Genomic DNA, 15198 nt, shown 5'->3' with positions numbered 1-15198 from the left:
ATAATTGAGACTTCCATCTCACTTCGACATATCCATGGTATTTGAGTTTTCAACTAATGTTCGATATACTGACATTCAACTGTAATTAGGATAGGGCAAGGTGTTTCTGGTTGACCATCTAGTTTTTTGGTTTTATGATGTGATCAAACAGTTTGCACATGTGATAATTTGCATAAACACTGTAGGTGTTTATGCATAAAATTATTACATGAGCACTAAACTGTTTTATCATCACTCCCTAAATTTACATTTTTTGCTCAATAAAAAAAGGAGATATTTACATTATTTTTCTCAATATAATTAGAAATTCAAGTCTGCAAGCCACACCCAGTGTATTACTAGGCCACATACAGCAAGGAGGCTGTTCTAGCTGTCATGTCACATGATGAACAAATAGCTTTATGGAGATGTAAAGCTATTTCCTTATTTGACTGTAGCTTTATCTTGAGACAGACAAAGAGTCTCTTACTTTTTTTGTGTATATGCATATTGCAATATGTTACCAGACTCTGACAATTTTCAGCAGTTTTACAGCAGCAGAAAAATTAATGCTTCTGCATCACTCATTTCATCTTAATGAAAATAGATCTTACAATAATTAACAAATCACAACAATTAATAAGAATGCCAATCAATCTAACCTCATAACATTCAAACATTTATATCACAAATGTAGTAATAAAAAATAATTCCATTTCTCCAACAAATGAACTATGAACATCATACAGCCATACCATATTATACATAATAATACGTAATGTATCAATTAATCATCAGTGACAAATTAATTCTTAATAAACAACAGTGCAAGTAACAGTCACAATATTTATTTCTTGATTATGGAATATGCATGAAGTTTTTACATAATTTTATATCTACATGTTTCTGAATATATAATTATGTTAATTTCTACTCATTTTTATCGGTAAAATTATGATTGAATATTACAAAATACATTGATGCTTTATCAGCCACATTTTCTAGCTATCAAGCAAGAAAAATCACAAAGTAACAAAAGGCTTTCACTTCTGCATTTAATTAAATCAAAATCAACTGTTTTATAGGCTTAAAAAATGGAATTTTTCTTGATGGAACATTTCGTATTCACATGAACACTCTGCGCAACCAACCAAGAAAGATGGCTGCTCATACTCAGAATCATGGTCATAACAACGTTTTAATCTAATGGCAGATTGCACCATTATCTGACACCAGAAACCCACAAAATCACCAGGATTAGGGAACAGAATGTCATTAGCAAAGTTCCATCACTTTCCCTTCCTGGGGCTGAATTAGAAAAATCGTAGCCTGAACTTGTACAGTTATAAGGATCCTCTGGAATATGACCAGAGGGACACTTGCATAAGTATGACCCCACTGTGTTTTCACAAATGGTTTGACCATTACAATGGTGACCATATTTTCCTCCTTTTGTTAGGCATTCATCAACATCTGAAATGCGAAAATACCTTTGGTGAATGTTTGAGTCAATTGCAACCAAATTTAATAGGCAAGTGAACCTGAAATATTGTGTAACTTGGCGATGTTAGTTTTAAATCAGATTATGTCACTCTCTCAACTCGTATTTCTTTTTTTTTTTTTTTTTTAGAAAAAAGGGGGGTTCAATATTTAAACATGCATATTATTAGAAATTTTATTAAAACCTTTGGAAATATTTCTTAATTCTTTTCAAAATATCTTTATTTACTTAATTCCCATACATCTGCAATAAATTACTTTTTTTGAAGGTTGTTTCACAAGGTCACCCAGAAAGTAACTGGCTTAAATTAAAATGTCTCAGCTAGCACATGTACAATTTCAAATATTATCTTAATATTCCCAAAAACTCAGCACTGTACCTGCGTTAATACACAAAAAGAATGAGCATTAGCACATTTTTATCTAAAACCTTTGGAATTATAACTCTACACATCATTTTTTTGCTCGGATAATATATGAACCACTTTCATCTCAAAACTGTATTAAATCAGTTTATCTTTTAAGCCACCATTCAGACTGGTGATACTCCTATATCCTTTTCTCCTTGAAATAACTGCTACCAGTGGGACTGAAATTAGTAGCGATAATTTCCCTATTAAAACTCAATGGGGCTAGTCTCATTCTTCTTGTGGTTTGGGAATATTCTCATTGACAGTAAAACCATGGTGAGAAACAGATAGTTATCTGTGGTAATGTAATAAATTTGATTGCTTATCCAACCAGAGGTGAATGGTTTGCAGTGGGAACCACTGCCTTCAGAAACTTCAATGCCCATTCAGTAGACATTCAGTCGAAAAAAAAAATTGCAAAACTTGATCACACAGTTATTAATTCTTTATTTCTTTGTTGTACACCCATCCTCAATCAGTTCATCCCTTTTTCTACATGTGACCTTCAAACAGAAGAGTTGCACTGGCCATATAAATATATCAGCTCCTATCGTTATATTAAAAGGTCTTGGGATAGCAACAAAAAGGGGGAATTGGAAGTCAATCAGAACATTTCATCAACAATTTTGATTCTAGATATATCTTTATTTTTTTTAACAAGGTTATACTCAGTGTGGTTAAAAACCAATCTTAAAATCCTACATCTTGGATATATATCAAAGACAGAGGAAATCCAGTAATTTTGGCAATCTTCAATATTCTTAGAATCATACTGACCTACATTTTAACCATTTGGCATGCATTATGGGAGGTGAGACTGCTACAAAAGTGTGAAAAACTTAGTGAAGGAAATTTATTGTTGTAATTTAATAAAAACCCAATATCTTACTGGCAGACAGTCTAAATTTCCTACTGGCTGTCTGCACCGAATATTGTTATTTAATATCATACACAGTGAAAGTTCAGGCTCTGATTGATATGAAGTGGTGTGTAACATATTTTACATGGTAGAGTGCATATACATCATAAAAAGTTACAGCTTTCAATTTCTTAATTATGATCTCGAGTCGGATTCACGTTAAAAGTTTCTGAACCTTAAAACAAAGTTCAGAATTTGATCATAATAATAAGGGTTTATGTAGAGACTGCAATACCTCTTGTTTCTTTTACCTTTATCATACATGTACATTGAACCCTGTCTAATCTGACATGCACTGGGAGACAAATTTTGTGTCGGAATAAATAGGCTGTTGGATTACACAGTGTAAAGAATACAGAAAATAGAAAAATTGGAATGACAATATAGGTCAGAATTCACAGTAAAACGGATTGCACAGATGTTGGATTAAAAAGTTTTCACTGTATTATATTTTCACCAATTCCTAAGTATTTTTTATAAAGTAATTGTTAAAATGCATATTTTCAGGTTACACTATTTGTAAACGGAACACTTGTCTTAAAAATAATTTCAATAAAATTGCTAAAGATGTTGGGTTTTGAATAATTTACCTTCACAATGGACACCATCACCACGGTATCCCGGTAAACACTGACAGGCAAACCTGGTTGACAAGTTAATGCAGGATGCATTTGAGTGGCAATTGTTGCCAAGGCCACAGAAATCTGTACCTATTGGAATAGAACCAAACACAAATCAAATATAATACACACATTAATTCATGTAAAAATGTTTATTATCTGCATATAAATATGATTTACCAACAATGTACTAATGGATACACAAATAATTTGCACTACAAATGTATAGAAAATGTTTCTCTTGCTCGAGATTACACATATTATCAGTGCACTGGTGAGCATAATTTGATTTCTCTGCAAGTAATCTAGTGCAAACCATCTTAAAAACCTTTCTTTGAAGTCTAAATGTACTTTCAAAGAAAAATATTGAAAAATGATTTGTTTTGTTTGTAAAATGCATGTTCTAGCTACTATATAATGGTCAATTGGTCTCCCAATAAATTATATACCTAACGACCCCCTAATATTCCCCAAAAGTATTGATCCCCATTTATACAGACTTCTTATAACCAGATATGAGTCATGTTTCCTTGACATTGTCTGCCTTCACTTAAAAGCCTGGGCAACATGACACATTTCTCTTCCTTTTGGTTTGGACAGACAGTCTTACATCAGTTTATTAGTCCCATGAGGAACTGAGCTGTTAAGTGATGCTAGCAGATGGAGATTCCATCATATAATCATGTAAAATGTTCACTTGGGGGAAGATCAGAGAAAGCACAAAATAGGAATAACTTTTGAGAATAAAGCTTTTTTATAGTCTTAATATTGTGAGAAAGATGTTAATCCCTAAATTTAAATTGCAGTAATAATTATAGATTGCTACCAGAAGTAAATTTACAAAGGGCAACACTGATGATTAATTTACATTTGTTTTGATTAAAACTGAACCTTTTTTATGCTCATTTCTAAATGAAATTAATTAATTAACAAATAATAATAATAATATGGCTATGTGGTTTAAATTTTGCTGTAACTTTATTACTAAAAACTTCATATCAAGGTGCTGGATCATTCTGTGTGAACTATATGCTACACTAATACTAACAAACCCAAGGCTCTCTGAAGATCATTCTTGGTTTTCATTCAATGTCAGAATTTATCACCAACAAATTCAATTGACTGAAAAGCTGTAAATCTAATACAGATTACCCATCTCCAATAGTTATTAGAATTTGATGAACTCTGACTGACTTTTTCATCCATGGAGCAAAAAAGTTCACATGCTCCTGAGAAAAATCTTCAAAGGAAATGCATTAACACCCCAACTATCTGATAATCTCCCAACCTTTTAGACAGCTCGGATCTTCTCCGTGTCAATAAATCTCTTTTGCAAAGCAAGTTTGTCTAAATTCTGATGGACAATAATAAACTCAAGCAAACCACCAAAGGATCTATTAAATGTGGCAATATTGCCCTGCAAAGTGTCAAATCAAATTCCTGCAATTCGTACAGTGAGTCATTTTCAGCATAAGGGACTGAATAGAATAATGGGGATTCCAAAAGAGACTGATAGTCTAGACTATGACATAACCAAATGTCTCAAAACCTGAACAAGAACTGCAGATGCAGCCACTCTGCATGCATAATAGTGAGAAAATTGAATCAAAATTTGATGACTAACTATAAAAAGCTATGAGCTTCTGAAGAAAGAAGGGTAGATTTTTTGGTAAAATGACTATGTCAAAGAATGGTCTATGTTTATTAAATCTGTCAGAGATTGCAAATTTTGCAAGAGAAAATGAATAAATAACAGTTGTGACTAATGCCAAAATTGTGAATTTCCAGTAAATGACTGCCTGAGAAATCCCAAGATTATATTTATAGTCTTCATAGTCTTCCAATAAAGGACTTGATGATATCATAGCAAAGACTCAGCATCTGAAAATGTCATTATGTTCTTCAAAACTGTCAAGGCATATCTTAGCAACAGATTCCCCCAAAAACTTTTTTATAGTTTGGAGAGAAAAAGACTTCCTTTTCCCTATCCAGCCTTGCAGCCTCTGAATGATTATTTATATCCCCACCACTTGGACTTACCCTTACAAACTGGGCAGCACTCCCCCTCGATGTGCAGTCTTTTCTCTTCAGGACAATTCAGATTGGGACAGCTAACCTCTAGGTCCATCTTCTCGCACTCCATATTGCCATCCTAAAGTACCAGGAAAAAAAAAATAATACATTAAAGCTTACATATGTCTTTATTATCTCCACACACACAAGAGTCAAGGAAGCAGCTATAAAGGAAAGTAAAGGACTCATATGAATAAAAAAAAATGATTAAAATGTACACAAATTAATGTACACCTTGTGGACAGAAAATTAAAGTTTGCAAAATATGTAATATATTGGGTAAAATAGCTGGCTTGTTTTGCCTCTCTGATATTACAATGAAGAGTAAAGGGCGTACTGATCTGATAATGCATGAAGGTTCATCATGGATTAATTAATATAGACCAAAATTTTTCTGATTGTGATTTTTATAAGATATATGTTGATTGAAACCAGTTATCATAATTCAAAATTTTTTAAAAAATAGACATCTAAAAGACAAAACAAAGACCAAAATAACAAGCACTTAACCCTCTTTAAGGAGGTTTTGACTTGTATTACATAATTCTTCACTCAAAGTACACATATAAAAGCATTCCTTCCACAAATGTGTATGTCACTGTGGCACATGGTCTTTTGAATCCAAAAGTAGCTCTTTGTATGAACAAAGCACATATCACTAGGTTCTTCTCATTGTTAGAAAATTTAGAATCGAGGAATTTCTTTTTATTTCACTTTGGAAAAGAGGAAATCCAACTTTGATTGAAGAGCTGTAATCTGTATATCTATATACATTGAGATACAAGGCACTCTTACAATATCAATGATTTAGGTTTGAAGATACAGGAAGAAAATTCCTTAAATATCATAATTTATGTTTTAACTTGTTGTTTTCACCACACAAAGCTAACTTCACTTTCATATTCTTTTTACTTACATAAGAGTGAAAAGCAAAGATGTGTTTATTTTCATACGCAACACCTGGCCTCTGTATTATCACTTAAGTATATGTAAAAAGTAATTCCCCCTTTTAATATCACTTCACAGACCATTTTCTAATTAGAAAAGTAGATATACTAGAGATGAAAATTATCAAACAACTTCAACATCTTTCACAAAAGGTGTCCAGAACAGCTGTTTGTTTGCAGGAAACAGGTTTCCTTTTTCTGGATAAAATATTTCCACGTTTCTTCTTATATTTCAAAATTTTCTTAATTAATAATTACGTCATAATGGAACTGGAGATCAAAAGATGAGAATTAATTTTTCAAATCTTCAAAATCACATAAAAAAAATATCAGAAAGCACAGGAAATGTATTCTGATTAGATTGTTTCCTTTGAATTTTTATTTTTATTACAGTATTTACGTAAATACAATCAAACATATCTCAAATACTGTAATAACAGAATATCTGGATAGTTACCATTTAGTAATATACAACAAAGTCTTGCCCCTTAATTCATAATCCTGAGAGTGCCCAAATATTTTTTTTTATTGAAAGTTTACTAAGACATAGGATCTAACCTGTTTTTGGTCAGTTGGGATAATTTTACATTACACTGTATATGTAAAGGTGGAAAAAACTTGCATTACATGAATAGTGACATATATATCCACTAGATATATATAGAACAAAAACTTACATTAAGTGTATATGTTACAAAAACTAACATGTAGAGGTAACAAAAACTTATATCACATGTACAAGTAACAAAATTTACATGTACAAGTGAGACAGAATTGCAATACATGTACAAGTGACACAAACTTATGGTGTATGCAAAGGTGATACAGACTTACATAACAAGTACAAGTGACACAGAGTTACATTACATGGATAGGTGATGGATAAGTGTTGCAATTGCAGACTTACAGTACATGTAAAGGTGACACAGACTTACAGTACAAGTATAAGTGACACATAGTTACATGTACATAGGTGACACAGACTTACAGTACAAGTAAAGGTGACACAGACTTACAGTACATGTGTAGGTGACACAGACTTACAGTACATGTGTAGGTGACACAGACTTATAGTACATGTATAGGTGACACAGACTTACAGTACAAGTAAAGGTGACACAGACTTACAGTACAAGTAAAGGTGACACAGACTTACAGTACAAGTAAAGGTGACACAGACTTACAGTACATGTATAGGTGACACAGACTTACAGTACATGTATAGGTGACAAGACTTACAGTACAAGTAAAGGTGACACAGACTTACAGTACATGTATAGGTGACAAGACTTACAGTACAAGTAAAGGTGACACAGACTTACAGTACATGTATAGGTGACACAGACTTACAGTACATGTATAGGTGTACATGTATAGTTGACACAGACTTACAGTAATGTATTGGTGACAAAGACTTCAAGTACTTGTATAGGTGGCACAGACTTACAGTACATGTGTAGGTGACACAGACTTATAGTACATGTATAGGTGACACAGACTTACAGTACAAGTAAAGGTGACACAGACTTACAGTACATGTATAGGTGACACAGACTTACAGTACAAGTATAAGTGACACAGACTTACAGTACAAGTATAGGTGACACAGACTTACAGTACATGTATAGGTGACAAGACTTACAGTACAAGTAAAGGTGACACAGACTTACAGTACAAGTATAAGTGACACAGACATACAGTACAAGTATAGGGGACACAGACTTACAGTACATGTATAGGTGACAAGACTTACAGTACAAGTAAAGGTGACACAGACTTACAGTACAAGTATAAGTGACACAGACTTACAGTACAAGTATAGGTGACACAGACTTACAGTACATGTATAGGTGACAAGACTTACAGTACAAGTAAAGGTGACACAGACTTACAGTACAAGTATAAGTGACACAGACTTACAGTACAAGTAAAGGTGACACAGACTTACAGTACAAGTATAAGTGACACAGACTTACAGTACATGTAAAGGTGACACAGACTTACAGTACAAGTAAAGGTGACACAGACTTACAGTACAAGTAAAGGTGACACAGACTTACAGTACATGTATAAGTGACACAGACTTACAGTACAAGTATAGGTGACACAGACTTACAGTACATGTATAGGTGACACAGACTTACAGTACAAGTATAGGTGACACAGACTTACAGTACATGTATAGGTGACACATAGTTAAATGTTCATAGGTGACACAGACTTACAAAACATGTATAGGTGATGCAGTTACATGTACAGGTGATGCAGACTTGCATTACATGTACAAGTGACATTGATTTACATTTCATGTAAAAGTGAGGCAGACTTACATGCAATGGTGATAGGTTTACATGTACAAGTGACACAGACTTGCATTACATGTACAAGTAAGACAGACTTGCATTACATGTACAAGTGACACAGACTTACATTACATGTAAAGGTGACACAGAATTACAATACATTTACAGGTGACACAGACATACATTACATGTGCAGGTGACACACACTTTTATTACATGTACAGTTGACACATATTTTCATTACAAGTGACACAGACTTACAATACATGTACAAGTGACACAGGCTTAAATTACATGTGCAGATGACATATACCTACATTACATGTACGGGTGACACAGACTTACATTACATGTATGAGTGACACAGACTTACATGTACAAGTGACATAGACTTACATTACATGTGCAGGTGACACACAATTTTGGACTGACACTCTCTCCATGATGGTAATACTTTCCATCGAAGTAACAGTTGGCTGTAAAAAAGAAAATACATCAATTCAAATTGTACCAATTACATTCATTTCTGACAAAAAGTAGTGATATATATCAGTCTGTAATTTGCTTCACTTTCGACCAATAACCATAATCAAGTCTTAAAAGAGCTAAATGTATGAAGAAACAAGGCTAATGTGTCTAGACTCTTTATTGACCTATTTGAAACCTTTTATTAATATTTCGAATTTTCTGTATTTTCTGCAAATGTACTGCTAAATGTGATGTTATATTTGTTGCACATTGACAGACTTGGCAGCGCGATGCGTCTGTACAGGTGCCTCGTGTAGGGCTATGAATGGAACACAATAGATAACAGTCTAGTGACGTCAGCCCAATCACAGCTGCAGCTCTCCCGCCTTCTAAACCAACACAGTGTAGCAATACCTTACTGCTAGTCTTGATTATACACTTTACTATTATATGTACCACCTTGTAGAGTTAGATCTGATGAAGGAATTTTTTTAATAAAAGATTTGGCAATAGAAAAAATTGTGGTAAAAGGATTTTATGTGTAGGGAGGGTTGGTTGGTCTAAGTATATAACATTTAAACTGAGACAATTAAAGTTTGCAAAGAATATTCAAGGCTTTTTTGTACTAGCACTACCGTATTTTGTCCATTTGTTTGTCTGCCTACAATTTAAGTACGTATGTACTAATCTTAATTATTTTAAGATCTATAGAAATAATAGTTGTTTTCAGATCAGGTAGTTCACAATAATTTGATTGTATGAATGCATAATATTCTGTCAGACAGCAGAAAAACAAGAAATAATCAAAATTTAAAAAAATAAGAAAAATTCTTTGTATTCCCAATTCTCTTTTATGTCTATGTGTGTGTTTTTGTATTTTTTAAGTATAAAATCAATTATTCATATAAAATCAATTGCTGAGCAAAGCACCAAACCAATAACTTGGAAATATCTTACTTGATGATATTTTATTCTTCTCAGCTATATATCTTAATCTCTGACAGAAAATAACAGCTATTCTCTCAAAAAATAAATTATTCATAAAAAAAACATGACTTTATGGCCATCACTACTGTACAATCTCCATTACTCTTCACCAACAATTCAACATCATTTCCTGCCTTTTCACTCATTTTACTACGTTTTTTACAAGTGCTCCCCAGAAAGAACAAAAGATACTGGAATTATACATTACGACCTTTCCTACATAACATCGACATAAAATGTAATTTTACTGACAGCTAAAACTGTTGTAAACTGAAAATATATGATTCCTCCGAATGCCCATCATTTTCTTATATATTACACAACTGTGGGTGGTAACAGGGGGAAATAATGATGAATACCTATTGTGAGGGTTAAAATCTATGTGAAAACACTCAAATTTTAGTGTGGCGGTTCCACAAGCAGATGTCAAAAACTCGATAAGGATGTGCAAGAAAAGTCGTAAACTTTACGAGTGGCATAAAATATATTTATGATAAATTATATTATTTTTTTCTCAAAAGTTTGTAACATTATGTAATAATCTGACTGGGGAAAAATATTTTGCTGTACAGCCATGCATTCATTGCAAAATCATCCTAAATTTGAAGCGTGCTTACTGCTCATATTCTTTCATTAATTACACTTATATCATAGGGAACTGTGCATGAGCACTGCATTAAAATATTTTTCCACAGCCTTTATATAAATTCCTTATTTTTATCAGTATTTTCCTCATTCTTTGAATAAAATTCTGCCAGAAATTGTCACTCTTCACTGAAGAAGAAACAATAATAAAATGGTGTTTATATTCTGGAGATAACAAAATGAAACTTCAGAGTAATTTATTTTGACACACTTCATATCCTAGAGACTAAAACTGCCTTCCTTTATTTAATTTTTCCTTAATTCTTTCAACATGTTCTGTTTGAAGAAGTCTTTGAAAAACTGCTCATCAAAATTAGGGAACAAAGATTTTTAATCTTCTGTAGTTCCAGCATAGTCATAAAATCCTTACTCTTATAAAAATCAAAGCTTTGGAATTTTCATTTGTCATTTTTCACTCAATTTATGATGTATATATGTTCTCTTTGTACACCCAGCTAATCAAAACAGAATTTATCAACAGTAAAGAAAAAAGTAAAAATTCTGTAAATAAGTGTAACATGAAAAAAAGTCATGTAAATGTAGGCTAAAATTAATCTGAAATGGAATTATTATTGTAACAATGCTCATGAAGTACACTTAATATCAAATGTACATCTATTAGAATATGATGCTTATCTGCTTTCATATGAACCTCTGTCATATATATGCTCATGTGAACATAAATCATATCAATTGAAACAAGAAAACATTGATGTAACCATCAATTGTCGCCCGGGAAATAAATAAAGTAAACAATGGAAATGAGTCTTGATCATCAAACTGCTTCGATATGTGTGAAAAAGGCATGCGTCTAAATGATGGAGACGATAGTCGAGAATATTTTAAAAACTTATAGTCGGATGAAAATCGAACAAAAACGATACACTTTAAGAATATAAAACACGAACTGTGTAAAGTACGTTTTTACGTTTATATGCGATAAGTAAAATTCGATGTTCTAAAAAAAGGGACCTGTCGTTTTTTCGATAGTAAATGATAAGCAACTTTATATATTAAATATGAAAAACATATATATTTTTACAGATTCACTTTATGGAAGTAAATATATTGTGTATCTCGTAATTTATAAAGGGAAAGAACATTCTGATTAACAATCTTTTTAATGTTTAGAAAACCTTTAATTCTGAATAACTTCTCCCACCTCAATCCCCATATACTAACACTTAAACTTATATGTATAGAGCAGCCCGGAGGATAATTCTGAATAACTTCTCCCACCTCAATCCCCATATACTAACACTTAAACTTATATGTATAGAGCAGCCCGGTCCTCCGGGCTGCAATAATTATGAATGCATTCAATTAAAATATCTCACAATGTGCAAAGTTTGTGTATGTTTTGCACTTTCTTACTCTGAAATGACAAAAATGTCCCCCCTTGCATTCAGTATTCACAGTCAAACTCAAGTGAACTTGATGACAACTCAACTTATTAATACAGATCGAGACATGTACTTACTCAAATAGATAGGGCAGCAACTTCCTTCCTTTACATAATGTGAAATCAAGTAACACCTCTACCTACTCAGAATGAGCTCATCATTGTGTTCATATGATAACACTCATGTGAACCTCTATCAACTCATACAGCACCTGTTCTTCATATACTGTCTTTTCCTATGCACAGTGTTCAAAATCATGTGAAATATATAATTTTATATGAACTCGTGTGACCTCTACTTCTCCCTGTAAACATGGCAGTGAAGCTGTGACAACTCTGAGGACACCTGTACTTACTCATACATAGAGGGCAGCACTTTCCTTCTATGTATACAGGGTGATCACAGGGGGCAGGGAGGCAGTCAGTCTTCCTACACTGTACAGTCCCATTCTGAAACATACAGTAAGACTTTACTTATCTACATATTAGAAACATACGAGATACAAATGCCAAAAGAAGCATACAAAATAATGCTTCATTGTTGTGATGTGCATTCTATGGAAAGCAATTTGATTTGAACATACCGTATAACGGGTATTTTCTGCGGTTGGAAATTTTTGCGATTTAACCCCTAAATGATAGCAAATTAATTTCTGCGTTTTCAATTTCTGCGGTTGCATTATACCGCAAAAAAATATATACTGGGTATGATCACCAAATTCTAAGAATTATCAGATAGCTGCCATGTTTACGTTTTATAAATTCATTGAGGCATATTGATCAAAGGTGCATGAGAACTGGTATTAAGCTATTTCACTTAATTAAACTACTATCTTTTAGTTAGTCTTTGTACAATTATGTCGAGTCCCAATTGAAATGAATTATTACAGTATCAGTCCACCCAAACAACAATAAAAATCTTTATTCTACATTGTAACAAACGTTTTATGCAATCTATTAAAATATTTAAATATATAGATAATTAATGCATCCAAGCCATATTCTAAAAATACACTTATAGTTAATTGCCATCAAAATTAACCTGGTGTTTATATTTTAAGCTCAAACAAACAGTTGCATAATCAGGTAACCTAAAGTTGACCGTATACAATCACAGGTGCCATGTGCAATGAGGCGTAACTAATCCTGTCAGTCGTCTGCATTGAGTGAAATTCACGAGACAATCAAGCCACATTGTGTATACAAGCAGTAATTATGGTCTCAAGATAAAACACAAGATTGAAAAAAAGTGTTAAAGAAAGAAAGAAAAGCTAATATGTGTTGTTTGCAGCTATCGGAGTTTGGGCGAATAATTGCGAAATCTCTTTTAGTCATTTACATGTAGGCCTACATGCATATCCGTATAAAATAAAGAAATAGGTACAAGAAAAGATCTTTTGTATAAAATTATGAAATTGATATCATTTACAGGACCGTTTTGATTCAATATGTTTTGGACAAATCCTGAGTGACATCTAAAATCTTCGACTTTCGATGACACCCGAATATTCTCGCTAACGAGGACGTGTCCACTCATGAGTCTGCGGACGCATCGTTTTTAAGAACCTTGCATCCCAAATAATTTTGCTGCATCCAGTACGCAGCTTCTTGCGTTTATGAGAATCCTGTGACATACGCACAACTTATTATAATTGCGTGTATAAAATATATATCTGAAGAAATATTGAAAAATATTTTGCGATTGTAATTTTTGCGGATTTGTCCTATCCGCAAAATTCCGCAAAAATTGGACAACCGCAGAAAATACCCGTTATACGGTATTTCATTATGTAAAAAAAAAAACACAAGTAGATTGGGTAGCAGGCTTTGCCTATATGAGCCCTCTCCATAATGTACATTCTATGGAAAGCAAAAACTTAGAGAACTAATCAACCCTCTCTCTATATATAAAAATTTTATAATCATTTATGGCTCAAAAGTTTTCATAAAGTCTAAAAAGAACTATGACTCGAAAACAAAATTGTAATTTTTTATTAAGATGAGGTGCCAATGAAAGGTAAAAATAAAGTCTACGCAGAGGAACTGTCTGAAGAATCTAAATGAAGCTTATTGACTCAATTTTTCCTGATGTAATATGGTGCAAATCTATTTCTTGATGCATCCTGGAATTTAAATATACTCACAAAATTACTACAAACAATTTTTTTATTTCCAGATGTTAAACAAAATTTTTCAATATTTACACTAAGCAGGCAAAAAATCTAGCACTTTTATTTTCTGGCCCCAATTCAACATATGTCAAACAAGTGATTTTTGAACAAAATACATAATATCTCTAAACACACAGAATTTGCCAAAACATCATTTGTTTATATTGCTTTTATCGGTCAGTGAACCCAAGCTCTGTCCAATACAGAAATCGTTTCCCAACTTTTTCAGATCAAAGTAAATCAATAGCTTTATTCCCATCCTTGAACCCATAAGCCATTGTAGAAAGAGAAAAGAGGGCATGTTCATGTTTGAAAGGAGAGGAATGAGGCGTATGAATGGGATCTTTAAACTAAAACTATCAGCAACTACATGAAGCATCTAATATGTGCAGTGAATGAGCAAAATCTATGAATAATGCCCCTAAGAATTTTTTTTAAACATTTTAATACAGTACAAAAATTGTTCCCTCCCACCTTTTTTCCACAACCTTCATTGAGCTTACCTTACAGTCACAGAGCGTGCACTGGTCAGGGTGCCAAACCTCCCCCTCCTTTTTGGACGTCCCATTGTAGCGACAACCTTTATGACATTCACACTGCTCTAGTTCTTTGATCCTCTTCTCTGCTCTCTGGAGCTAAAAAATCAAGACAACTTTGTCAGGAAGTGACATAAAAAATGTTCTTTATGAGATTATAAAGAAGTTGCCAGTACTAGACAACAACACAAGACAAAAACTAAAAACCTGCCATACAGTGGCAACTACAATCTGCAAC

General features: G+C 32.9%; 1 protein-coding gene across 1 annotated transcript in view; it reads right to left on the bottom strand.

Annotated features, from left to right (window-relative positions):
• Positions 1-969: 969 nt before the first annotated feature.
• LOC133200374 (protein kinase C-binding protein NELL1-like) overlaps positions 970-15198 on the bottom strand; it is a 40214-nt gene continuing 25985 nt past the window's right edge. The window contains exons 8-13 of the mRNA XM_061336187.1: positions 14928-15059; positions 12610-12703; positions 9148-9227; positions 5469-5580; positions 3399-3518; positions 970-1452 (exon numbers count right to left, since the gene is read on the bottom strand). Of these exons, the coding sequence (XP_061192171.1) occupies positions 1202-1452; positions 3399-3518; positions 5469-5580; positions 9148-9227; positions 12610-12703; positions 14928-15059 (789 nt within the window). The 3' untranslated portion in view covers positions 970-1201. The remainder of the gene's footprint in view (positions 1453-3398; positions 3519-5468; positions 5581-9147; positions 9228-12609; positions 12704-14927; positions 15060-15198) is intronic.

Source organism: Saccostrea echinata, unplaced genomic scaffold, assembly GCF_033153115.1.
Source record: "Saccostrea echinata isolate AGI-Se365-2 ecotype Australia unplaced genomic scaffold, CSIRO_AGI_Sech_v1 ptg000039l, whole genome shotgun sequence".
Lineage (NCBI taxonomy): Eukaryota > Metazoa > Mollusca > Bivalvia > Ostreida > Ostreidae > Saccostrea > Saccostrea echinata.
The sequence above is the reverse complement of the archived record's forward strand: the minus strand, read 5'-3'. Positions and strand labels throughout refer to the sequence as shown.